The sequence below is a fragment of the Chiroxiphia lanceolata genome, chromosome 14 (genome assembly GCF_009829145.1).
Source record: "Chiroxiphia lanceolata isolate bChiLan1 chromosome 14, bChiLan1.pri, whole genome shotgun sequence".
Classification (NCBI taxonomy): Eukaryota; Metazoa; Chordata; class Aves; order Passeriformes; family Pipridae; genus Chiroxiphia; species Chiroxiphia lanceolata.
Window position 1 is genome coordinate 11,405,666 of NC_045650.1, and position 27,166 is coordinate 11,432,831.

Consider the following 27,166-nt stretch of genomic DNA (forward strand, 5'->3'; position numbering starts at 1 on the left):
CTCCTTTCTTCCATCTTTTCTCCTGTCCATTCAAGCTCCATAGGCAGGGCTTGTCCCTTAATACCTGCTTAGCTCACACAGTCTAAGCTGGGGAGTCCAGACACTTCTGTAAGCAGGAAAATGGAAATTTGTTCCTTCATCCCATCCCTTGAGCTTCATGAGGAGGCAAGTAGTATCAGTAACAGGACATCCTCAGAAATTTCAAATTCTGCAGTGGATTTCAAGACAGCATGAAAAGTGCCCCACATCTTTAGAACATTTGAAAGGGTATACATATATAACATAACATAGACATTTCTGGTAACTGTAGATATGCATGAAACTGCAAAAAAAAACCCAAAAAAACATTTGACAACTTCTTTTAGAACAACTGCTTCTTTTCAATAGTAGCACAGGTGATTTTCTCCCTAGGCTGCATTTAGCACAGACAGTTACACAACTAGTGCGATCCTCTCATCTAACAAGAATTGGTGGGAATGTGCAGATTCAAATGGTCAACACGGCTGGTCTTGAATAAAACAAAGATACATCATGTGCTTTTTTCAAGAATCCGGCATGGACAGGTAGAGCTATGCAACATGCCATGCCGTAAATTAATAAACCCAATAAAACTAAATAAACACAGCATTTTCCTTCTAATGTTTTCCTTAGTTGCCCTAAAAGCACGATTACCTGACATCAAAATAGCTTCACCACTACGTAGATTCCCTGAAAGGGAACGATTAACCGTGCAAGTACAAGGCTCTACAGCTCCAGTTCTAGCAGGGAACGGCATCTCAAAACCTCTTCGAACCGGTGTTTTCTCCGTGTCACCGGCGGCACCAAAACGCCGAGCCCGGGAGCGAGCCCCGCGTCCCACCAGCGGGTCAGACCGAACTCCGAGCACGGGGCGCTCCCTTGGCCGCGCGGCTCCCACCCACCCGGCGAGGGGCGGACGCGGCCGGGCCGGGGGGGTCTGAGGGGCCGGGGGGTCTGAGGGGCCAGGTGACCCCTCACGGGGCGGGGGGAGCGGAGCGGGCCGGGCCGGGCCGGGCCGGGGCCGGCGCGTTACAAAACCGCCTGGTTTTGTAACAACCTGCGGGCGCTGCCCAATGAGCGGCGGCGCCGCCGTCACGTGCCCGCCTTTATATAAGCGTTGGCGGCGGCGCGGGGCGCTCCCGGCGCGGGGCGGCAGCAGCACCGCCATGGGCCGGCGGGGCCGCGCCGCGCCCCCTGCGCGCCCCGGCGCCTCGCGCCGCCCGCCCCGCTAGAGCCGACGGCATGGGCTCGCACCTGCCGCCGCCGCGCCCCGAGCCCCAGCTGGTGCTGCAGCTGGCGGCGGGGGCTCTACAGGCGCAGAACTTGGAGGCGCCGGGCGGCGGCCTGGGGCCCGAGTGGCAGGTGCTGCTCGGGCGGGCGGACGCGCTGGCCTTCGGCGGGCGGCTGCACGAGGCGCTGCCGCTGTACCAGCTGGCGTCCCGCCACCAGCAGCTGCGCGCCGAGCAGCTGGAGAAGCTGGTGGAGTGCCTGGCGCAGAGCGTCCGGATCAAAGAGGGGCTGCCCGCCGCCGGACACCCCGCGGCACCCCGCGAGTGGGACGTTTTCAGGTGCCGCAAGTGCCAGGGCTTCCTCTTCGAGCCCGTTTCCTTGCCTTGCGGACACACGTTCTGCAAAAAGTGCCTGGAGAGGGACCGGGCGCCCCAGTCCCGCTGCGTCCTGTGCAAGGAGGCGGGCGGCGCGGCGGCCGGGCAGCTCCTGCGGGTCAATGTCATCCTCAGCAACCTGCTGGCCAAGTGGTTCCCCTGCCAAGTGAAGGCTTCGCAGCTCCGGCACGAAGGGAACCTCCTCTACAAGGAGAAGAAGCTCCAAGCCGCCCTGCAGAAGTACAACGAAGCGGTCAGCCTAGGTAAGGGCTCTCCCCTTCCCCGGCGCTGCCCCGCGGGGGACGCGCTCCCGCAGCCCCCGGGGAAGGCAACTTTGCACCGGCCGGGGCTCGCCCGCGGCCACTCCGGTGCCTCTCGCCCCGCAGAGCCCCGGGCTGTGCCGGGGGCAGCCCCCGCGTCCGGGGGTTGTGCCGGGGCCGCGCTCCCGCCCGCCGCCGGCCCCCCGCGCCGGGCCCTGGGGCGAGTGTCGGGGGTGCCCCGGAGGGGGAGCCCCGGGGAGGGGTCGTGGCTCTTCGGCCCGCGGTGAAACTGGGTCAGGAGAGCAGCGGTTGCGTAAGACGGAGCCTGCGGTCCGGCCGGGCTCCCCCCGGCCGGCGCCGTTGTGTAACCGGCGGGGCCGGGAGGGAGCGGAGCGCCGCGCCCCGGGACGAGCTCCACGGGGGCCGGGGGCCGGTCCCCGCGGAACACCGCCAGGCGCGGAGGAGCCGCTCGTAGCCGGGCGCAAAGGCACTGGCGGGGGATGCGTGTCCGGGATCCCGCAACCCCGGCTGGCCCGGCTCGGCTCTCCCGCCCCATCGCCGGGAAGCGCCTGCGGGGCTGTGCAGGGAGAACTTTTTGACGCGGTCCTTTTAATGCAGTTTGAGGAAAAGCAACTCACACACTGCACGCAATAAGTGGAAATTAAAGGCAAGGTATTACAAGTTTCACTTAAATGAGAAAGTGTTCTCAGAAAAGTGCCCAGCCTTCCCTCCGCACACGTTTTGTCTCGATGCTACAACATGCCGTGTGTGTAACTCGGTGATCAGTGTAGTGTTATCTGATTCTTCACACTGTCACTTCTTTTCCTGTGTTGAGCGATGGCACGAAGAGATCGCTATGTATCACTTAAAAACTTTGATACCACGGATTTTGAAACTCCTCCCTACAGTATGCCAGCATTCCTCCTGCCGCCTTAAATGTCTCCTGTATATTTCTACCAACCATCTGATCCTCAGTCAGCACTGGTAATTTATTGTGTGAGCGTCTCAGCATTTATTTATGCAATGTTCCCTGCAGTTATATAATACATAGCTGACATTTTGTCTGGAGTTGCCCAAAGAGGTTTCCAGATTTCATTTAGTACACAGTTATTTAAAAACTGGATATTTTGTGGGTTTGTGCAACTCAGAAGCACCAACATGTGTTTAACAAAAAAAAAAAAAAAATTAAGGAGTAAAGCTTATGTAACTAATTTCTATTTTACTTAACCACTTTTTCTATTTCTTACAGCTCCAAATGACCACTTACTATATAGCAACCGGTCCCAGATTAACTCCACTTTGAAAGCTTGTGAAGATGCATTGCACGATGCAGAAACAGCATGCAGGCTCCAGCCATACTGGTTGAAAGTAAGTTCTGACTCCAGTTTTACTTTGGTTTACAATCTTGATACTACCCTGGTAGGAAATGGTTGGAATGGTCAGACAGCTGAATTTGAGGGAAGCTTTAAATCCTGTAACTTCTTGGACCCTTGTTGTTTACAGACATTTAACCATGGTATTCTGTAGCTTCCTGAGGTAGAGAGTGGTAATCATGGAGCATGAGCTAAGGCTATTGTCTTTGACCTGGATGAATATCAAGTTCATGAACTCTCTCTAAAAATGAATGCTGTGCTTGTATCATTCTATAAGGACAAAATTACTATTTTAGTAGATTAATATAGGGGAAGTAGATGTTTCCAAGATCATTTGGGCTCAGGTGCTGTGAAAAGTCATATTTGCTTGAGTTGGAGAATATCCTGTAGGAGTTTTTAGGACCATTGATTTTAGAAACGCAGAGTGGTGGTGTCTAGGTGTAAGAGATGCTTATAGTGACTTTTTTCCTACTTATCTTTTTCTTCTTCAGAAAGATCTCTTGTAATTTCATCATGATTTTATTGCATATTTTCATGACAAAAAAAAAATACTGCAGCTATGGATATGTTTCCTTCCAGGGTCACCTGAGGAAAGGACAGGCATTAGCTAATCTGGGGAAAACAGAAGAAGCTTTAAGAGAGTTTCTATTCTGCCTTGCTCTAGATACTGGGAACAAGACAGCCAAGTCTGAGGCACAAAAGGTGAGTTCCCTAAATCATCTGGAACTGCATTATTGTTTTCAGTGGCCTTTCATAAAGGAGGATGGAATTATTTCTTTTCCCCTCTCTCATTACTGCAAAGAGCTGCACAAATCCAGACATTTGAATTGTGTATTGCTAACTTGAAGATAGGGAGGTAGCAAGAAAACATACTCAGCAGGTATGAGGTGGAAACAGTCAGGACATTAACATCAGCAAATCTGAACTAAAACTGAGTTGTTAATAATTGCCACCCACAGACTACTGTGATTCTCTATAGAAAAATTTCTAATCTGATTCCTAGCCTGGCAATCTATTACCAATGATGGAGTGCAGAAGAGGGGGAGTTGCTATTGAATGTTGTATCAGGCCATTGACTGGCAGAATGCAACACGCAGCACTCATCAAACTCCACTTGGGAGCAGCAGCTTTCTTCCCGCTGCCAGTCGCGCTGTGCCGATATCGGTGTGTGAAGGAGGCGTGAAAGAGGAAGCAGCCAACAGAGGAAGAGCTGTTTTTAAAATAGTTTTCTAAGGTTGCTAATAATTAATGCAAAGTAAGCAATGAAATGGATCTGCAGTGTGACTTTTTTTCAGCAGCAGCCTAAGATGTGTGTGAATTCTTAAATGGCTTTTGTGAATACTGCTCTGTGTTGCACACCCCTCAAAACTCTGATTTCCTGTGAATCAGTATTTTGACATTCGACCATTTTTTTGTTGTTGTCATAGCTAAAAGGCTCAATGTGGCAGTGATAGCTTATGGAAATAAAACCATAATAGTTCTATCTTCCTTCTATTGAATTTTCTTTTATGGCAGTGTATTCATCCCATTCTCCATCACTGGCGGGGACAGGAGGTTTAGGGTTTCTGTGTGCTGTAACACATAAGGCTTTCTAAAAGTAGAATTCTTACAGTAAAGCACTGTTCATGAAGGTAACAGTATAACCTGTTTGGCTGTAGCACAATCAAATTTCTATCTCATTTTATGTATGGTTGAGATTTCAGTCTCCTGGGAGTTTTTTGTCACTGATGTTTGAGGGGTTTGTTTGCTGTTTTCCCCAGTGGGTTCCATGCAGTCTTTCGTTGTCATTGTGTCATGCTTTGTGCTCATAGTCATGCTGGGAGACTCTGTGCACTAGAGCAAAAAGACAAGAAGCAAACAGATATGTTTCTAAATTCTGACTCCGAATAGCCCTAACCAAGACACTTAATTTCTGAGCAGTGGGGTTCTGAGAAAAACTAGGCTTTTATGACCGAAAGAATTACTCCTGCACTCATCAGACACAGAGTTCATCCATGATGCAATGTTTTACTGGGTCATTTCCAAGGCTGTTTGCATAACAATGACATACTACGTTTTACCAAATTCTTTGGCTGCAGCTGTGATGTTCTGCTTGTATTAACTGTCTGCCCATGTTACTTTGAACGTAGTGTGATCCTGTGGAATCCTTTTTGGCTTTAAATAGAAATCTTGGCTGTCATGTGGCTTCCTCAGACATCAGCAGGATCACCTCAGTAGTATGTTGAAATTAGTTTCTGAAGTGTGAATCTTCTATTCAGCTCTGTTTCTTTCCTTAAATAATCATCTGATAAGCTATGCCATACAAGGGGCTTCAAGCTGCTACTTGAAACAGATCCACTTATTTTCTTATAGCAAATGAAGAAATAGCATTTTTCTACTGCCTACCTTTTTTGTATTCCCACATAAGTGAATTAAAAATAGCTACAGTTTACAATATCAGAGACATTTACTCAACTGATCTTGGATTAAGCCTGTGAGAGATGAGTGCTTTCTGTACTAGTAAACTCCAGTGAAAGCTTCTGATGTGCAGCAACAAAATGTACTTAAGAAAGATGGTAGTAATTTCTGATGAACTTTGAACTGCAGGACAAAAACGAAAAAGGCATGTTGTGTGTCACATCAGAGAATGATTAATAACTTTATGGGCTTATTTAACTCTGAAAATGTTTCTTGCTGTCTGTTTGGCCTGTATTGCCATAGCTCTTGATCTTTTTGTTCCTACCGTAGTCTAAAGGGCTCTTTAAATGGTTTTAACAAAATCAAGGATGCTTCTTTCAGCTATTCCCTTACTTGCTTTTTCATTTAGAGGTTATAAGGAAGGAACTAAGCAGTGAAGTGTTCTGTTTTATATCACAGCTTCTACTTAGTTTGTTTTCACTCATCCCGGGAAATGCTCAGGAACACTTACCCGATATCCTGCAGCTGTTGTCACATCACTCTAGATTAAAGGGGAATCTCCTAAATTCAGTGGGATCTGGAGGCACCAGCCATAACCTACAAAGGTTGCTCAAGGTAAAGATCAAGTCTGATGTGTGGTTCTTAATTTGTTGTGTGTTTTGTGTTCACATTGGGAAGCCTTCTCTCCTTTTTGCCTCTGGGAGATAGGAGGATACATTTTCTCAAATTTTTACTGAGTTTCAGAACATACAAAACAGTGTTAACTTACTGAAGTCTCCTTAATTGACTTTAATTCAAGTCCTCTGTTGTTCTGATAAATTTTGTTTCAGAATTGATTGGGTTCAATTCCTGTAACTGTCATTAGGTCTTCCGAGTAGTTGGTAGTGGGAAAGGGCCTCTGAAATTGGATTGAGATACCCTCAAAAGCTGTGAAATGTTAAAATCTAGAGTTTCAGCTTGAACCTGTAACTGGTGATGTCAGTGGCAAAACCAATCTGCATTCAGAGTCTGTACACTACTTAGAGGTTATTGTAGAGCTATGTCAGATACATCAGCAACTTTATAAGTTTACTTTCATAGCCACGGTTTTGTAAATGGCTGTGGAGGTTTACATTTATGGGTGTGTGAGGACCACTTCTGCTTCACTGAACTTTGGGATGGGGTTTGCATATACTGTATATGTAGGAGGAAACTTCACTGGTCCTTACAAACAAAATGGTAGGTCTTGAGCAGCCTTGTTGAGACCAATAAGAAACAATCAGTGACCTTGCCTTCTGGAAAGGCTATCAGCATATTCTGACAAGAAATCCTTTTGTATGACCCTTTCACAAAGTCATTTGAGGAGCAGTTCACCCATCTTTCTGCATGTTACACATCACCACAGCTCCTGCTCACAATCCACACTATGTGTTTTGGGGTTCATCTGGGGAGTTGATGTTACCAGCTGACAGGTGATGTCCTGTAGCCGTAAGGGGATAAACACTGAGTGGTTTATCCTTTGCAAAAGAAATCTGTCTCTCAGAAGGAAGCTCTGTGCACTTTCTCTTATAAATTTTTTGTATTTATACTGCTTCCTTGAAATAAACTCACATTGTTTTGGTTGTTCTGATGGCTGATGCCATCATTATGATATAAACAATATGCAGTTTTTCCATAGGTTGAGTGATAACAACATATTTAACCTGAGATCTAGCTGCATTTCTGCTTGAATGCAGTTTCATGACCTTCAAGCTATAAAGCCACATAAAAGGGCTGAAAATATTCAGTGGTGGGGGTGGCAGAGAGGGGAAATAATTTGAGTTTGTTTGTTGGTTGTTTTTTGGTTTTTATTAGAATTAGCAATTCTCAGACTCTTGCTTCTTGACCTACTAGCTTTTTCCTGGTGATCCATAATATTAAAGATTTGTGACAGGTTTGGGATCTTTCATTACCAGGTTGTTGGATGATTGGTCAAATGTCAGTCCTCTCTTCACACAGGTAAATGTGGAACAGAAAAAGGGTTTTTCCATTCAAGAGGAACCAAATGTAACTACTTCCGGTAGCTTGAGGAAATCGATACAAATTACAGAGAGCAAAAAGGACTGCTCAGAGGAGGAGAACAAATTCACCTCCATGCCAGAGTCTACTTTACTCATTTCTGAGAAATGCAGCCTCCTGAAAAGGAAGTGCTGCTCAGAGGAGTTGCGAAACGCTGAGGTACCCTGCAAACTGATGAAGAAAGGTATGTTTAATTACACACAGGATGGGTTCCATGACATGGAATCCTTGGAAACTTTGCTTTTATAAAACTCAGAGGAAGAGAGTCCAAATTACACTTTGGTTTTTAAAGTTTCCCTTTTACCTAATGAAGGCGTGATGTGGAATCTTTCCTGTACGTGGGGAGAAAAAAAGTCAAAAAAGGGTCAAAGAAGTTTGGGCCAAGTGCTTGTTTCTCAGCAGAGCTTTAATCTTTAAGGAACATCAATGTTGCATGTGGTCTTAATGCTTTCTGTATCAATTTTAAAAGTTTAAAAGCAAAAATTCTATTTGTTCATAATACCTGGCCTTGTTTTCATGCTGTGGGATGTATTTACAATGGTATGACAGAAGAATTTGTCTCACTTTAGACTTTCAACACTAAGAGTGTTTTGACATTGATTGTTAAAGCAAGGTCAAATTCAACCCTCTGTAACTGGGTATAATGTGACCAAAATTAAGAGGAAGTATGAGGATTTGCTTTACATAGAAATTATTGTAATGATGCTTAATGGTTCAGTAAATTGCAAGTATATACAACACCCATTTAAATATCAGATGTTGATGGAGATACATGGAATAGCATCGTGTTTGCATAGTTCTGTTCAGTTATTTTTTTGTCTTATTGGTAGATACGATTGATACTAAGGAAAATAGTACCGGACAACATATTCCATTTGAAGTTGTGGATCCATCAGATTTGGACTGCTCCCTGTGTATGAGGTATGTGTTGTTTTCTCATGGATGTCTTTAGCTTTCAAGCTGTGTCTTCTTCCCTTTTATGACCTACAGATTTTCTAGCTTACTTGGTACTTATTTTTGCCCCGACTTGAAATAAGTTTTTACTATAATCCAGTGATGCATTTCTAGACCTTTGGTTCTGAGCACTGTTCATGAATAGGGACTCTTTGATCTGCTCTAGGCTACTGATTGTTTTGGGAAGGGCACGTAAGGTCACACGAGGATTAAGTGTGTTAGTAAAGGTGTCTGGAAGATTTCCTCTCACCACTGACACACACCTACCCACTGACACATATAGTGCACAAAACCATGGTTTGTCCTCTGGAATTTGTAGAGCTGTTTATAATGTTACAAAAAGCACAAAATAGCTAAAGAGACCACATCCAATGAATATTCTGAGTTTGCATGTGAAGTACTGTGTTGCTGCTATTGCAATAGGAGGATCTTGCAAGTAAACAAGAGCATGTTTCTCCTCTATTGCTTAAGAGACATGTTCCTCACTTCACTGAGGGTGTCACTCCATTTGCTTAAAGATCTCTTCCAGTTAAACAGCAGGTATTCTTGGGGACAGCAATGACTTGATAAAATAAGTAGGAGTTGTCAACTGCATCTGTTTTACTACTTGTTTTGTAAAAAACATTTTAACTTTGGCAAAGACACGTGGGTTTTGTTACTGACTTAGAAATATTGGGAAAATGTTTCACTCACTGCAGTGAGTGTTGCTTAGGTTTGGGGTTTTTTTAAGTACCCAGATCTGTCAATAACACACGGTGGGGTTTGCACTACATTTTAAATTCTTAAATAGCAGCCTCTTTATGGATTTACTTCTGAAGGCCTGTGTTTTGAGAAATCTGGATTTGCTTTGTTTTGTTGTTTATATGTGGAGAAGGAGGCTTCAATTTATTCCAGACAAACTGAAACCTTTGAGGGAACAACTGCTGTTGTCTGATTTGCTTCTGCTTGGAATAAATCAGATCTGCCCCCTCTCCCTCTGCCTGTCTACAGCTGAAATGTGTTCCAAAAGTTTATATAGCTGTCAAAACACTCAATACTGCAAAGAGCAAAACTTTGCTCTAACAGAAAGCCACACAATTAGTCTTAGCTTGTTTAGTGATTCTACATGTTTATCATGTCCACGCAGCATTTTTCAGATGTTTTTAATGAAGTTAATTAGTCCTACTTTCTCATACTGTGTGTTAAGTCAGAAAGAGCCAGACTACAATACATTTGTAAAGGAATTAGCCCAAGGATTACTGATTCCCTTACAGTATAGAGGATGGGGGTGCTGAGCAGTCACGAATCCAGGCCTTGCATCTAGAAGGATGTTAGCTTTGTAACGTCACTGCACAAGGGAGGCTTGTGCTAAGGAAAGCTCTCATAAGATCTTTGTTATTGATTGATTATAATTATTTCCTGCCATGTTCTTCAGAAGTGTTTCAGGGATTTGGTTCCTGAGGTACTTTGGACTAATTACCTAGTAACCTACTGACCTGTTCATAATTAACTTCAGGAGCTGTTATTAACCTGTTTGTCTGGTGGAGTGGCCAAAATGTTACTGATCTACATTTGCTCCCACAGCAAGCAGAAAACACAAAGTAATAGTCAGAGCAACACACTGGTGTGAAGGAGACTCAGGCATCCTAATAGGAATTTCTTGTCTTTTTGCTAACGTTTCAGATGAAGTCAGTCATTCCTAAGTAATTACATATGCAGTCCAGTGCCTACTGAAACACATTGTACAATTCAGTGTTGTACACAGTTAAAGCACTAGGGAAGCCTCAGTGCAGTGAGGTTTGTTTATGAAACAATTAACGAGTGTTTTCAGTTATACAGTCAAGCAGCAGTAAGATAGGTGTGGTATTCTAGATGCTTCTTCATATGTTCCATTGCTTAAATGTCAATATTTATATTAACTAATGACATTTAATAAACTGTCCATGGCAGTCCTGTTAAGAGCTGATTACATTCTTAAATATTCATCTTGTTAAAGATGCTGTTACATGTGGGTTTACGTATTTGTGATTTCCACAGGTTTAATAGAACATAGTGTACTGTTTTGATAAACTAATATTTTAAAGGAAACATATTAATTTACTTAAATTATGGTTAGACTAATATTTGAGACCTTAAAATGCTTAGACAGTATGTTGTAAAATACAGTATATGCCAAACACTTTAGTTTCTAGTTTTGAATTACTTCTATTTTTTTATTATTGACAAGGAAACATCACTTTGCAGTATCACATAATCATTATAAGGAAAAAAATCCTTATGTGAGAATAAGTGTCACAGAGGTAAGGTAAAGGTTAAATACCATGGTACTTTGAAGATTTGGCCTTATATTTTAAATATTCTTCTAGATGAAACATGAACCTAAGGTCACTCATTCTCCAGAAAAGCAGTCATTTGAAGGTTAAAACCTGTCTATGCCAACCAGAAAAAAAAAGTCTCCATTAGAGCTGGCAATAGTAGAATCATAAAATCATTTAAGTTGGAAAAGACATTCAGGATCTTTGAGTTCAACCATTAACCCAGAACTTCCAGGTCCCAGTTTATTGCAGTCACTGATGTGGGCTTTTGATGCAAATAGCTATTTTGTGCTTAGCTCTACTCATACAAGTAATCATATGATTTCCACAGTACTAGTTGTGCAAGTATTGCTCCATTTCATTAGCAAAGTCAGATGGTCCCAATTCTGGTTCTATTTATTGCTCACATAGAGGAAAATTAAATCCTGGCTTGTTGGAAGTTCATGACAATATTGTCACTCACATTCATCAGAGTCAGAATTCACGTTGGGTGACAATAAGAAAGTCTGTAAGCTGAATAAGTACCAACGTTGGTTGAAGAAATGAAAAGCAAGAATCAACTTTTTCCCTGTAGTAGTCAGTAGTTAAGTTAGTGAATGAATTCAGCTTTTTGAGTAGCAGCTTTTTTCTTTTACTTTGGTACACGATATTGTTGTCTTTTTGCTTTTGGATTTTTCAATCTAGGCTCTTCTACGAACCTGTCACTACACCTTGTGGACACACCTTCTGTCTCAAATGTCTGGAGAGATGTCTGGATCACAACCCAAAATGTCCCCTGTGCAAGGAAGGGCTCTCAGAGGTAATGCTTGGATTTTCTCAGCATAAGTTCAAGTGCAAGGCATAGGAACACCTTCACCTTCAGAAACTCTTGATATTTCCCAACTCCACAGAAATATTACATAACTTAGGAAGAATGTGACTTTTTAAACTCTCTTGTGAGTTACCAAGCATGGATAGTCTCTGTTCAAACCTTAGGTCCAGGCCTTAACTTAGAAAATCTGTAGGTGACTTTACTTACTTTCCAGATTTCTGAAGAAACTGTCTGTAACATAGAGAATAGTTGAAGAAACAAATCTTCAATGGCAGAGCAAGCTTAAGAGATCATAGAACCACAGATATCAGGAAATGGGGGTAACAGGTGGATCCCACGTGTACAGGCACCATACACTGTGAAATGCTGGACATTATCTGTAACTGCTTGCATGTGTTTTTCCTGCAGTGCTTGGCTATGAGGAAATACTGTAAAACAGTGCTAATGGAGGAGTTAATAGCCAGATATCTTCCAGAGGAACTCACTGAAAGAAGAAAGATTTATGAAGAGGAAATAGCAGAGCTTTCCAAGTATGTAATCCATTTATGTAAAATCCAATCTCTAATTCCACTGCTGTTAGCTGTGAATGGCTCTGGCTGCTGTGGAACAGCAGGCTGAGATGCTGACAAAGGAGCTTCTTTCTCTGTGTCATTTTAGAGAACAGGGTCCAGGTGAAACTGCTTGAGTGAGCATAAAATCTGCACACTGGGCTAAACAATAAACAGAAGTAGAAGAAATCCAGAAGGTTGTTTTATAAAGGAAGTATAAAGTAATGTGGTTGCTTTCAGTGGACCTCTGTGAAAGGCACAGAGTGAAACAATAGGTGGAAGTAGTCTGACAGGATGGGGGTTGGAATGTACTGGGTAGGGAAGAATTGGGATTAAGGAAAATAAAGTAAATAAAAGCAATAATGAAGATACAATAATGCTCTCACTAGCAAAACCAGAAAGCATAATGAAAAATTCTTCTACTATTAAGTGGTATATAAATATAATATCTAGTCAATTGAGGGAAAACATTTACTTAATCCATTAAGAATTTTTTCCCAAAGATGTTGTAATTTCCATTTAAAGACATCATAATTTGAAAGACTGTGTTTCTACATATTTTATACCTTGTCAGTGGTTTGGTAAAATGTCACATCTGATTTGTCCTTTCTCTCTTACAGCCTAAATAAGAATGTTCCCATATTTGTCTGCACAATGGCTTATCCTACAGTCCCATGTCCTTTGCACATCTTTGAACCGTGTTATCGCCTGATGATTCGGAGGTGCATGGAGACCGGCACCAAACAATTTGGGATGTGCATCAGCGACCCCGTAAAGGGGTGAGTGAACAGCATGCTTGGACCATGTGATGTACCCACTTAGTCTGGAGCCAGTGTCTTTGGAAAGCTGCAGAAAGGTCCATGGCTATATATCTGCAGTAGTTTTCCAGCAGACAAAGTTTCTTCCTAATCATGCTGCTTAAAGTCATTGAGAAGACCGAAGTTTCTCTCTTGGTCACTTGGATTCTGACTAATATGACTGATTGTTCTCTCAAAACACACATGACTAGTGTGTAGCATATGAAATTGAGCTGCAGACCTCTTGTAATACATGAACAGGAAGTGTATTTTCTACTATTTTCAAATCTGTTGAATGCTTTGGCACAAGCAATCAAATTGAAATGGCAGTACAGCACATTGGGGGGTTTACTTTTTTATATTATGGGATATGTTTGTGTCCTCAGTGTTCTGAATATGGTGGAGGCTGCAGAGGTATAACAGAACCATCATAAAGACTGGCTGACCATTTACATTGAGAATTTACAGTCAGTCTTGGGTGATTTGACCTCAGTGTCTGTCTCTGTATTTAGATTTTCTCCCTTCTTTTTTCTACCTACTGAGTTTGTATACACTGTAAGAAGTATGACATACACAAAATACCCACCTACAGAGTTAAATCTGCTGAAACTGTGGAAAAACTTTTTTCTTTACAGATTTCATAGTCCTTCCATAATTCTAATATTCTGAATTGCAGTTGCCTTTCTGTACAAATTGACTGAACATATTAGGGTTAAGGAGAAAGTGCTCTTCTGAGCTATATAACTTTCAATTTCATAAGATGTTCCCTGTATTCCAAAACATCCAGTTAGCATTAATCAGATTAGACAGCCTGAATCTTCCTGATAGTTTTGCAGACAATTGTGGAATAATTTGAACTACAGAAGGTCAGTATTATGAACAATAGAAATGAGCTGACATTGGTAAATACCTTTGTGGTAGGGACTGGCTGTATGGCAGCTCTGTGGAACTAAGGGTGGAGAGAATAAGACTTGTTTACTTGCTTTTGTTCTGATTTCAATAGGTTTGCAGATTATGGCTGCATTCTGGAGATAAGAAATGTTGAATTCTTTGCTGATGGTCGCTCTGTTGTAGACAGCATTGGCAAGAGGAGATTTAAGGTGATCCAGCACAGCCAGCGTGATGGATATAACACAGCAGATATTGAGTACATTGAGGATCAAAAGGTAAATTTAGAAATATTTCATTTAAACTGTATTACTTGTGAAATTCTAAGTGCATGCTTTCAGTGAGTTACTTTTTTGTAGAAGTTTATAGTAAAACACATTTGTGGTATTTATTAAGTGCTTATGGTTAAGGTGGGAAACATAATAGTTACCACAAGCATGCACACATACTGCCCATGTACTGAAGACTGTGTTTCCTAGAGGTATTTAGCAGAGGACAAAACTAAGTGAATCCAGGAATGAAATCTTACTGCTCTTCTAGACAGAGTAACTGCTGTTTATAAGAGGGTAGAGGGGGAACCTGCCTCCATTTGCATGGAATCCAGTTAGAAAACTCCCATTCAGGTAAGAAGGAGCAGGTTTGAGCCCACAATAATCTTCAAAATTACATTAGTTCTTAAGAGCTTTCATATGGGAAGATAAAATGTCTACTCTGAGGCTCTACTAATTTTTTTTTTTTTAAAAAGCTTTGCATGGTCTTTTCTTCTGTTGTTGTATATGATGTTTGTGTAAAGGCTTTTTTATATAGCAATCCAGAAAGTGCATGTTCTGCAAATAGATATCTTTGGAAAGAATACAGGGAAAGAAAGTGAAGAATTTGGATTGGGGAGGGAGAGCGGAAGGGGGAACACCAAATGAGCTTTCAGCGTTTATCCCAGAACTCTCTTGGTGTGTTTTTTTTTTTCCTTTTTCTTTCCCTCACTCACTTCAGAAAATCCTAAAAATTCTGTGCTTTCCCCAGCATAGAGACTGAACAAACAGTAACCTTCCCCCTTTTGTTACTCATTTCAGGTGCAAGGACAAGAATATGCTGCATTACTTGTTCTCCATGATTCTGTCTATGATCAGGCATATATGTGGTTTAACTCCCTCAAGCAAGCACTCAAAAGTCGAATTCTCAGTCATTTTGGTCCAATGCCAGCTAAGGATCCTGACCCACAGGTATCCAGAATCAGTGGCTTATGTAACTTTTAGAGACAGAAATAGCAGGGATATCCGATAAGCTGGCAGGCATTGCCTTTTAAGATGAAAATATGAATTCTCTGCATTTACCCCACATAAGCTGAGTCTGAGTTCTATTGCCATACACTAGCAGTAGAACAGTTGTGAACAAAAGCTCATATTTAATGTTGATAACTTTCTAAGGCTACTTATCTGACTATATTAATCCCAGGAAATGGAAATACCTACTCTACCTCCCCAGTTAAATGATGAAGTGTAAATAGGCAAGAGAAAACCTGGTTCTCTTGTTAAAGGTCTGAAAATGGTGGGGTCCTAAAATAACAGAATGGAACAACAAAAGCTAAACATGAAGTGTCATAAAGTATGGAGAAGGGAGGCAGGAATCCCAAAGAACTGGGTCAATGATAACATGGGGAAAAAATTACATTTAAAAAATCTAGAAGGTTCAGCCTATAAATCATTGCTAGAAGTAGAAATGCCTTCAACATTCTATTTTTGGGAAAGGTGAAATTTGTTTGTAATCTGTTTCAGGGGAACCTGTAAGCACAGCCATTAGGTTGGCGATGAAATGACCTAGTTGCTAGATTGCTATCAAAAAACTGTGCTTTCGAAGTTAGATCTTCAAAACCAGGACCTTGCCATCTGTATGGATCCTGACTTCTATTTTTCTTTTTCCCCTGGCTGCAGGCTAACCCTAATGGGCCAGCCTGGTGCTGGTGGGTCCTGGCTGTCCTTCCACTTGAGAACAGAGCTCAGCTCCCGTTCCTTGCCATGAAATCCCTCAAAGACCGCTTGAATGGCATCAGACGTGTCCTTACGTTCATGTCTCGTACAAGATCACGGTGATGGTGAGGAGGAGAGCTGTGAAGTCTCCCACAGTCCTTGACTGTAGACTGTCTCTTGTAACTTCATCTAACTGCAATAATGTCTTACAGATTTGAGCGTCAGGATGTTTCAAGCCTGAATTTCAAAGAGAACGAGTTATAAAGAACAGGGGATGTTTATGGATACTTCAATAGTTTCCATTTGGAAGTCTGAGACAATTATTTCAATCACTGCACTGCTAAACTAATAACAAATGTGATAGAACAAAAAGTGATCTTGTTTGCCATAAACCTTTTAAAAATCTTAAGGATTTTTTTTTAATTTATTTTATTTTTATTTTTTAGTGGATAAAGGATGAACTGTGCAGTTTAATGTGAAGCAGAAATAATAATGTTAATGCATTATTTCAGTGAACTGCAAAGTCTTTTATTCAAATGGTTCAGGTTTTATATAGCATTGTGTAAAATAATGCTCACAACTTCTGTTTGATAATTTATTTTTGCACTATGATTTTTTGTTTCAAAATGTATATTATTTATGTGTTCATTCGCTAAAGGAAAGTGAGCTGCTCTATTTATTTATAGTGTTTTTACCCTGTATTTATGACTGGGGGCAAAAATGATGATTCTTGCAGTGCACAAGCAACTGCTTTGATAATTTTTCAGTTATTTCTGTTCAAATACTTTGAATGTTTTTCTACTCATCCCCAGTTCTACTGTAGCTTAAGAAGGATTTTTTCCCCCGAAACATCCTGCCTTGAAGTCTTTGAACACACAGATTATGTTTGAGATAATTCAAGCACAGTTGTTGGAGGTTGATCCTATGCTTGTGACTAGGTTTGTGATGCAACCAAACAGCCAAGCACGTGCTTAACCTTGAGCATGAGTGTTTAAATGCTTGGGTAAGTTTAAGTATTGATCAGGTGATGTCAGTGGGAATTGACCATAGTGGTGACAGAAGGATCTATTCCCTAATTTTTCACAGAACGGAGGATAACTTGAAGTCGAATTTATATCTGAACTCTTTCTTGCAAAAATGGACAATGGCTACAAAGTGCGAAGAAAGAGCCACAATATATGAAAAGTGGCTTATCCTAGAGAAAACTGGAAGTACTGGTGTCATTTCATTGTAGGTTAATACACAGATTTTTTTTTTTTTTATCAACTCTTGTTGCTGTTAAGATGAGTTTTATTTCTTTTAATTGTTTGGTGGGATTTGGCTTTGGAGTGTGTGTATGGGATGGGGAGGGGGGGAGTTATTTTGACCTGTAGGACTCAGAGGGCAGTCTGTGTCACATAAGAAGGAATATGTTGTAATAAATGCTATTTATTTCACCCCAATCTTCAGGTTTCTGTTAGCTTCAAATCTCTACCCAGCCATTGCATTTCTCTTAAGAGACTGGGTAGTGTTGCTAATAATAGTTAGCTCCCAAGGAAAACAAGTGAATTTTAGCATGATTACTGCTAGCTATAAAGCAGGTAAAAATAGGGCAGAAATGAGAACAGGAAGTATCTTGGTTTTGATTTTTTTTTTTTTAAATCAACAGTTCCTATACTTGTTTTGCTGCTTTTCTTGCTTACAGTGTACCACTTTCTGGGACTGCTTGTACCTCCATCTGACTTGGGCTTTCACTGATTTCAATGCGAGCAAAACTGGGCCTTTTGTTCTAAGCTACTGTTTTTCTTTCCAGTGGCAAAAGCTAAAATGAAGTGAGAATGTTATGGAATGCTACACATTTCTTTGGGTTTTTTTTTACCCAGGATAGTACTCTGCCATTTCATGCCTTCTTTATGAAAAAATGCAGTAGAATTTAATGTCATTTTTCTGGGTGTTTTTCCATCTCATCAGAAATATTTATTAGTTAAAAGTAATTTCCATACTGTTACATTTTCATAAAACTACCTTTGTTTCCCTTTTTGTTAAATTCCATAGAACATTTCCATAAGGGTACCAAAGCAACAAATGGAAGACAAACATGTTTCACCTTTGATAAACATGGAATATGTATCCTGTTTGCATTGAGCCACTCTAGAAATACTACAACTTCCTTCCTCACTGCTAGATTCCTGCATTTCTTCCATAAGGGTACTTGACATGCTGTAAACAATTTATAAAAATACCTTCATGTTCTGAACAGTATCAAGTATACAGTGGCTGACACCTGCTATGGCATTTGTCTTCATAAATCAATAATGAAGTGATTTCCACTTGTTTGGAAGTGAAGCTGCATTCAATGCAATTCTTCCACAAACCATTATGTATTATTGCATAACATAAGGGCCTCATAGTGCTCCCATAGGAAAAAAACCTGTCACTTTGTTACTCTTATCTGTGAGAAAAGGACCTTAAATATTTAATTTAAACTGTTTTCTCACTGATGTCATTATTCTTTTTCCCTGCATGCTATGTATTCTACATACTCATTCTGCCAATTTTGTTGTTTTAGAAACTGTCATGGAAAGAGTCCTTGATTTTAAAAGTGAATATTATCTTTTCTGTTAGCCTTGACTAAAGCTGCCAGAATTTCCTAAGCAGAGACTCTTGTACATGCCCTGCATCATGAACACCCAGTGCATTTGCTGCCACCTGGAAACACTGGACCTACTGCATGTAATGCAAACAGGTGATCTGCATGTGCACAACAAATCAAACACATCAAAAAGTTCATCTGTACATGTACAGTAGCATTCTGGGGCTGCTCTATGGCCACACATCCTAGGTTAATGGCTGTAGTCTACAAATTCCATCAGAAGAAAAAAAACAATATTGAGAAAGAAATTTGTTAGAGAACACAAACCTGTCCAGAAAAAGCTGGACAAGGGATAGCCCTAGCCTGCAATAAGTTGAGATGGTAAAGTTTCAGTAATGACATTTAAAAACCAAAAAATCTTCTAGTTATGCCACATCATCGCTGACTATTTTTCAGTTGTGTTAATGAGTACAAGGATGTAAATGCAACATTTATCACAGGCATGAATAAACAGCTGAGCAGATTTAAAAATACCTTCACTTTAATTATAGAAACAGCACTGATCAGATAAAATATTAATTGGGGGAGTATTTTATTTAAGCTCCTTGCATTTTTCTAGACACCAAACCCAGTTCCATAACCAGTCTTGCTCATCTGTTAAAAACAAAAAAAAAATCATGACTCAAACTTGTATTTCTTGTGTGATCAGAAGTATTGATTAATTGTTCTTGTGGGGGCATAAGTAATGCATAGGCTGCTTAGAAAGTAGTTCAGTAGTTTTAATAATGAAATGATAAAATGGTGTGATAGGCCATTATGCTAAGTCTTAAGTGACATTCTGGTGTTAGTTGTAAAAGTTTCTTATTTTTTTTCTTTAAGTGCTGATATCTTCCATTACCTTATAGCAATAAGAGATACTGAATGGCTGATCTATTGCTCAGCCTGTCCTTCTGTCCTGTATGACTGCTTACTGACAGAACACCTCAGCCATGGATTTCTTAATCCAAAGATTGTTTTAGTCTAAAAAAAAAAGTGTGGATTTGGTCTGTCTTAATCTGTGCTGTAGAGAAAGAGCTTCATAGAATTGAGTTCTGTTTTAGATGGTCTTTTCATAGAATTGTAGAATCCTAGGTTGGAAGGGACCTCAAGGATCAGCTGGTCCAAATTTTCTTGGCAAAAGCATAGTCTAGACAAGATGGCCCAGCACCCTGTCCAGCCAAATCTTACAAGTGTCCAGTGTTGGGGAATCCAACACTTCCCTGGGGAGATTATTCCAATGACTGATTGTTCTCATTGTGAAAAAGTTTCCTTTTAATGATTTCTACTTGGTGCTGAACTTCTACTGATGTTTAAATCAATGACAGACAGGAGTTGTACTAAAATGCAATGCTTAGGAATGGAGAACATGTTCACAAACTCTTATTTAAAAAACAAGGTGTAAATTAACTACAGGGGTTTTGTGCATAAAAACCCCATGGACCTATATGCACTTAGAGTAGTGCTTCCCATTTCCTCCAAGTCCTACATCAGATGAACTCAGTCCCTCTTTTCAACCCCTGCTTCGTTCTCATTTAATTTGTTGGCTTCACAACAGAAATTGTAACTAGTGCAGCACATAGTTTAGGATCTGGGGTTTATTCCAAAGCTCAGTAAATCACTGAAAGTCTTACAGCTACAGAAAAATGGTAGTTTGAGCAAAGTGACTCTCTTGAAACACTTTGCTAAATAAATATTGTCTGAAAGGAGAAAGAAACTAATCTGCTTAGACAGGATTAAAATGGTGGATAATAAAAACCTGAACTATTACATTGACTTACTCATCCAGGTATCATGTGAAGTGCTTACTAATGTTGGAGTTTCATAAGGTCTAAAGTAACCCTCACATAGAAGTGCCTGTATTCTGTTATTGCCATTCTTGAGCTTTTTAATAGTCATAGCCATATATTTTATAAATATAAAACATATGCACCTTTTAATCTTTACATTCAATTTGCAGAACAAAGGTTTACAGAGCAGAAGTGTAGCAAAAACAATGTAATAGCTTCTATAATTCCCTGATGAGGAACGGGAGAAGTACAAAAATGTGGAGCAAAAGACTATCTGTGTAAGATGTCTTAATTTGGAACCATATACTTGTCCAATTTAATTCCATCAAGCTATGTGGTTACAAGAGTGCCAGAAATATATCTATCAAGCCATTTTAAATAAAAAGTTTTGTGGACTTGTATATTCCATTTGTTTGTAAAACATCCTTTTGTGCACTGTAATGAACTTGAAATGTAACTTAAGTTATACTCTCATATCACTGGACAGAGTACTGTTCAGCTACCTCTGCATAAGGTTGAAGTAATTTGTTTTTTCCAGATTTGTTTGCATTGTCATATAAAATATATTTTAAAAAAATCATAGTCCAAAGAACCTGTATGTGTTTGTAGATGTACTTATAACTATGTTGTACCAACGAAGTCTGTGTGGAGAGTTGTTTCCTAATTAAAATTTTTGTGTTCTTTACTCTTTGGCTTCCATAACAAAGAACTACAGAGATGAACAAATATTACACGGGAGATACTTTTTGTAGGTATTTTAGACAAAGGAAAAAAGAACAGCTGGATCCTGCAGTCACACAACAACACTTGAAGTGAAGAAGCCAAACCGTAGAAATCAAGTTGTTCAAACCTCAGAATTTGTAAAAGAAAATACAGCAAGTACTTTTCTTTTTTTTCCTTGCCTTGTTGCTGTAGTAAAGTAAGAATAATGGGAGCTGAAGAGGGCCTGGCTTACAGGACCACCCTGCACTTCTCTGGACTTTGCTTCCTCTTATTCACTACTTTACATTTGCTTTACAGTCTGCTGTGATTTAAAACTGTGACCAGGATACCTTCTCATTTACACTCTCAGGCAAGAATGCATCCTGGCCACACTTAACCTGTATCTATGTGGTGATGAGAAGATTGTTTTTAGTGAAGAAGTTCCATAGGCTTATCAAAGCCATTAACTTCACAGAGAAAGCTAGAGAATAGTTTTATTCATAAACTTGAGAGTTTATTCTACTAAAATTATGAAATTTGCAAAGGTTTTTGCAAGTCACATATGTATGGGCTGCTTCTTTTACCTTGTCATTTAAGCAAGATGTAGCCTGCTTGTGATTTGCTGCCTAAGCCCCAGCCACTGCTAGGGTCAGAGGTTGGCTTGCTGGTCTCTCAATGTAAGCTTGTTCAGGCCCTGCATTTATTTTAGAATCCAGGGCACAAGCTAAGGCTGTATATGGTGGACCAACAGCTCATTATGTCAAAGCTGCTGTTTTCTACAACAAAATACATTTGCTTCTGCGTAGAGGAAGTGCTTTGGTTAAAGTGCTTTTTCATTGGGAAACAGTAAATAGTCAAAACTGAAGCTTTGCTAGGGAAAATGTTGATTTAAATTATTGTTTTTAAGTCATAACTTTAGTTTTGAAACCTTTAGGAGCAGTTATAAAAATGTGGGGTTTAGATGCAGTATAAAACAGAATTTAAACCAAATATAGGATAGCAAAATATTTCCCATTTGCTCACTGTGTTCTTGTTTTATAAGTGTACCTACACAGATTGATTCAAATGATATTTGAAATATGCTAAAGTCATCTACACTTACATAATGCTTCATATTAAAATTATCATTAGCAATTTTGGATGATCTCTATCATATGAGGCACTTCAAGGAAAACTTCCACTTCCAGTCAGCCTTTGCTTCCCAGTTCCCCGACACAAGACCCGGTGCTGACTTCACTGTGGGTGTGAGGCTGAGGGAAGGGAAGGGTGTGTCACAGGATAGCTCCTGGCTGTGACCTGCCACAGCTTTTAAGATGTCAGTCAGCTGTAACATATCTTTTATTCTGTGAATGAGATGCCACAAAAATCCTGGAACATCTCTTAGCATGCTGTGGTTCTCTGTATGACTGGGTGAAAGGTGTGGCAACAGCTTTTAGCTTCAAAAGCTGTGCTGACTTTCTTAGTTTCAACAGTTCTTCAGCCCTGCTGTAGGAGTTATGGCTTGCCTGGTCTTTGCTCCATACTACTCACAACCAAACCCAAGGTAAGGAATGCCATCAATCAGCCTCTTGGCCACACATATAGATGAAGGAAGACTAGAAACTGCATTACTAAACTATTGCAGGGCTGGGACTGTTTTTTTTTAGAATTCTTTCTGATTTTCAAACAGGTTTTCATCAGCAGTAACTAATACCAAGTTCTCTAAAACATACACAGTAGAATAACTGGTTAAGTCGTGCCCACCAGTGAACAGCAGTGTCATTGGGCTGCCTTTACCTGTAATGTTATGGTTTTAATTACCCAGATAAATTGTATATTGATACCAAAAATTAACATACAGAGGCTACCTGAAAAACACAGCACTGATGTAAAGAGCAGGCATTGCTATGAAGATTAGCCAAATACTGAATAGTTCACATCTTAGGATAGGATGGCTTTCAAGTTCTTAAAGCCCAAAAATCACTGGCTGGACAAATCCATATAATGAAAATCTGCACATGCTGTCAATACCAGTTTTATGCCAGTGTAACATCTTTTGTTTCAGTAGATCTGCTCTTGATTTATAATTCCATATAAATGAAAGGAGAATTAAGCTATTTATGTAAGTGATTTTATATAACTGACTTATGCTGTATTATGAGATGGAAAAGAAAACCAAGCACATGTCTTTTTTGTGTTTTCTATGAGCTACAGAAAGATTTTGTAAAAGTAGTGCTAGTGATAAATAGTTTTCTCTATTTGACATATTAGAAATTCATTCTCATCCACATGGATATTTATCATGAGTGGAATACAGGGTAACAGATGACACAATAATGTGGAAGGATTTTAGCAAGTCTGCAGACACTCCAGAAAATGTGAATGCTGCACATCACAATTTAGACTGCAAATCAGTTCAACAAAGCAATTGTTATTCAGGTTCTTCCTTGTATGACTCAATGATTTGTACTGTGACTATTAGTACTGAATGTACCATCTAAAATTCATTTTGAAAGATTACTGAAGCATTAATGATTTTAAAATGGGTTCTACAAGTATTTTTTTTTTTATCAATGAGAATCCCAAACACTATCAAGGCTAAAGAGTATACACAAGGATTTTCAACATTACAGAATTAGGGTGGGTTTTTTTCACGTACTTTTACATTGTTTTTTACTTCCTAGTGAACGATGACTATATAATATTTAGGAAATCAGGGTCAGTAGAGTAAATGTTTCTGTAGCAATGTGGCAGACACACCTTTCATAACTCATAAAGTCACTACTGGAAAGGCACAACTGGGTCACAGAAGTGCATGGTGGGATGCTGCTTTCCAGTTATGCAACCAGGGTAACTAAAGGTTAGAGCAAGCACTTGAATAACGAGCTTTTTGCCAGAAAGAGTCGAACAGAAAAACACAGTGTTTTTAAATGCTGGCTTCTGAGCAGCAGCCGCCTAACGTGTCTAGTTGGGAGTCATCAAACCGAAATAGAACCGGATGCGTCAGAACTTTGAAGAATGGCAGCTCAACATCCCAAAAGAAAAATACATCTGCTCGTATTCCAAAAGCAGATCCTACCGGTTCTCTCATTCCCACAGATGATACTAGAGACATTTGCAGCGTGCTGCTCCGCTTTTTCTCCTGGCTCACTGCAACTGGCTTTGTCACTCATCTTTTTACTTTCCCCATCATCCAGCAACATCTTAAACTTTAAGGAAGTCCAGTTTGCTTCTGTTCTCTTTCCTCCTTCTATTCATATGTTGCTGGATTACTTATAATAACCATAATTATTGCAGAATTCTTACCTAACTTCTGACAGAGGAAAGAAGAGAGAAAGGAATCACTATAATGATTTTCCAAGGTTTGGAGGGCTTGGACATAGCCCGAGGGCACAAAGTATGACATAACTAACAACTAACTGCCATCAGTTTTGGGGATATTAGTTACAAAAACTGAAGGCTATGGCAAAGAGACTAAATAAAACGGTGTTCTTTTAATCACAATTACATCTTCTGTTACAGCTGCACACCAGATAAATATATTAATCAAAATGACCTCATTTTAGGCATGCGTAGCAGCGTGTTATGTAACCATGTTAAGTATGCTATTTTATTTTCCTCTCATCAAGGAGAAATGGTGTTTGTCTTACAAGAGTTCCAAATAAGTCTGGTTTTAAAGTGATGGGGAAAAGAACAGGAGGGAGAGACGAAAGTGAGAGCACTAATAAGCAAAATGACTCATTCCCCAAGTGCAGAGGTGACGTTACACTCTGCTTCTGTCTCAGGGGCTCTATAGGAAACTAATGTTGTCACCAGCAGTCTCAGCATTCCTAACGTGCCCAGTGTTTCTCAGGATGGGAAAAACAGATGTGTGACAAAGATGGAAAGTACGTCTTTTCAGATCTCATTGGTTCACAGCATTCTTGGTTTGTTTTCAAAGCTGTTTGTGAACGCTGCTTCCATAAACAAGGAGTTTGCAGAATTCCTGTCACTCTTTTTGTTGCTCACTTCTTTGGTGAAAAGTGGCATTCAATTAATTCTTTTCTAGTGCTACTAATGATGCTTTAAACAAGCTCAAAAGCACCCTTAAAAGCAGAATACATCCCCCCCACACACATAACAAGGCTGAGGCTCATCTAGATTTATACTGCACTACAGAAAAAAGGACCAAGAGGCGTACATTTTTGCAATATAAGATCACTCAGCCAGAGAACTCTGATAAGTGCTGAAAATGTGAAAAACAAATGGCAGGGTATGCATTTCCCATTTGCTCAATACACACACATAAAAGAAACACTGTGTAGGCTTCTCTGCAGCATACCAGTGCGTCCAAAACTCAAAGGTTAGTTACATAAATGATAAGGCGTGGGCTTAAATGCTTCATTCAGCTTGTTAATTACTTGCTTTGTGGCCTGAGCCAATGTTCTGAAGCAGGTTCATCCAATATTGTGTGGCTTCCTCTGAATTTTCATTTATTGTATTAAGCTGAAGTGCTGGGAACAATTTGTTGCAATACCTAGGAAGAGTCTGTTTTCTTTTCAAGCAATTCACAGAACAATCTTACTCAGACTAATCCACAGATGCACTTTAAATGTCCTTGCTATTTCAGAAAATTGTGAGATTTAATTCTTAGAGCATTCTCTTTAAACAAGGGAACTGCTGGCTGCATAAATATGCATGTGTTATTGGTGTATGTTTTGAGGGTTCCTTTTTTTGTGTGCTTTTTAATCTACACAATCCAATGTGGGGAAATGAATGGCAGTGTGTTAGAAAACTCTCAAAATACTTGGTATGTCTCCAGCAGAATACAAGTAGATTTACTTTTTAGTAGCAGATGGAAATATTTCCACCTTCAATTCTCTTAACTGGGACACCTCATTGATGAGGCTCTTTAATGCCACGGCTATGAACGAGACCTCAGTGATCAGCCCATCCCAAGCCAGATAGACCAACCAACCATCTACTTCATGAGATGTGCAGGCAGAAACTGGAGGTTTAGAATTCCTTACCCTTTGTGGAAATAAATCATATTGTGTTTGGAGCAAACTGCAGTTTTACTTCAAGATCTCTCATCGAGATTGTACCTGGGAACCCTAAGATTTACATCAAACAACAGAATTTGTTTTAAAATTAGAACTTCATACCTTGTTCTGTTTTCAGCTGTGTACACCTGCAGACATTTTGATTTGCAACTCAGACATGGGCTAAGAAGCCTATGGAGACCTTGAATTTAACAGCAACAATAACATAGAAGCAAACTGAATGCAAACATCTCAGAAGCTCTTGACTACCTTATTTTAAAAGATTAAGAAACATCCTTCAAACCTCACCTTTCTATTTCTACATGAAGGTTACATTTTTTTTCTTTAGTAAGGATGTCACTTAAAGATTTCTGAGTCACAAATGCAGATTAGCATTTGGATTTGAATTACAAGTCAAAAAAAAGGAGGTTGACTGAACCAGAAATCTCATCTGGTCCGTTATATGGACCAACTGCAAAATACAGATTGCAGCTGCCAATCTGGACTGAAAGGTGATGACATTTTCACATTCCCAGTCTATGTAAAACCCTATTTCTACATCATGCTCCAGATTTTTCCAGGAGTATTGCTTCTGAGGTTAGTCATTCCCTTTGGTTCTGCATTTCATGTTATTTTCCCTACTTGTACCAGCTTGCTTTACTTCACACATTTCGTTATTTCCTGCCCATGGGCCATATCACATAATTTCATCAATATTTCATTAGAATTACTTCCTACTGGAATCAGTACAGATTTCTGCTTAAAAATTGATGATGCAATATGGCCCCACATTTCTATCCTTATGTACCTGTTCCTCTTGAGTTACAATCCCTCTATATCTTAATACTTCCACTGTTCACATTGCTTGGAACAGCAGAGTATTCTAACTGTACTTAAACTATCAAATGAATACAATTTCTAAGTTAGAACATGTATAAAAATGCATTTTCTGTTACCAAGTGAGACTCAGCCACAGTATTTAGCTGATTTCACTACACAGATCACTTTTGTCTTCAGGCTAAACATTGTTTCTTCAAACTGAAGATAAAAACTACAATTAAATATAGGCCACAGATGTTCAGGATGCAGAGGACAAAAATATAGGTTTCATAACTCGACAG

At 40.1% G+C, this 27,166-nt stretch overlaps 1 protein-coding gene across 4 annotated transcripts; it reads left to right on the plus strand.

The window, feature by feature from the left end:
• The first annotated feature begins 1,254 nt into the window (after positions 1–1,254).
• LONRF3 (LON peptidase N-terminal domain and ring finger 3) lies at positions 1,255–21,028 on the plus strand. 4 transcript variants are annotated; one of them, XM_032702291.1, is made up of 13 exons: positions 1,255–1,885; positions 3,132–3,250; positions 3,835–3,957; positions 6,112–6,267; positions 7,630–7,873; positions 8,520–8,610; positions 11,622–11,736; positions 12,157–12,278; positions 12,917–13,075; positions 14,097–14,259; positions 15,052–15,201; positions 15,910–16,070; positions 17,032–21,028. In XM_032702291.1, exons 1-12 carry the CDS (start codon positions 1,261–1,263, stop codon positions 16,066–16,068), a joined length of 2,226 nt encoding a protein of 741 aa, XP_032558182.1. In that variant the 5' UTR covers positions 1,255–1,260; the 3' UTR covers positions 16,069–16,070; positions 17,032–21,028. The 4 variants fall into 4 exon arrangements, with proteins under 4 accessions (XP_032558182.1, XP_032558183.1, XP_032558181.1 ...); XM_032702292.1 differs by having other exon boundaries at positions 18,550–21,028; XM_032702290.1 differs by having other exon boundaries at positions 15,910–21,028.
• Positions 21,029–27,166: the final 6,138 nt, after the last annotated feature.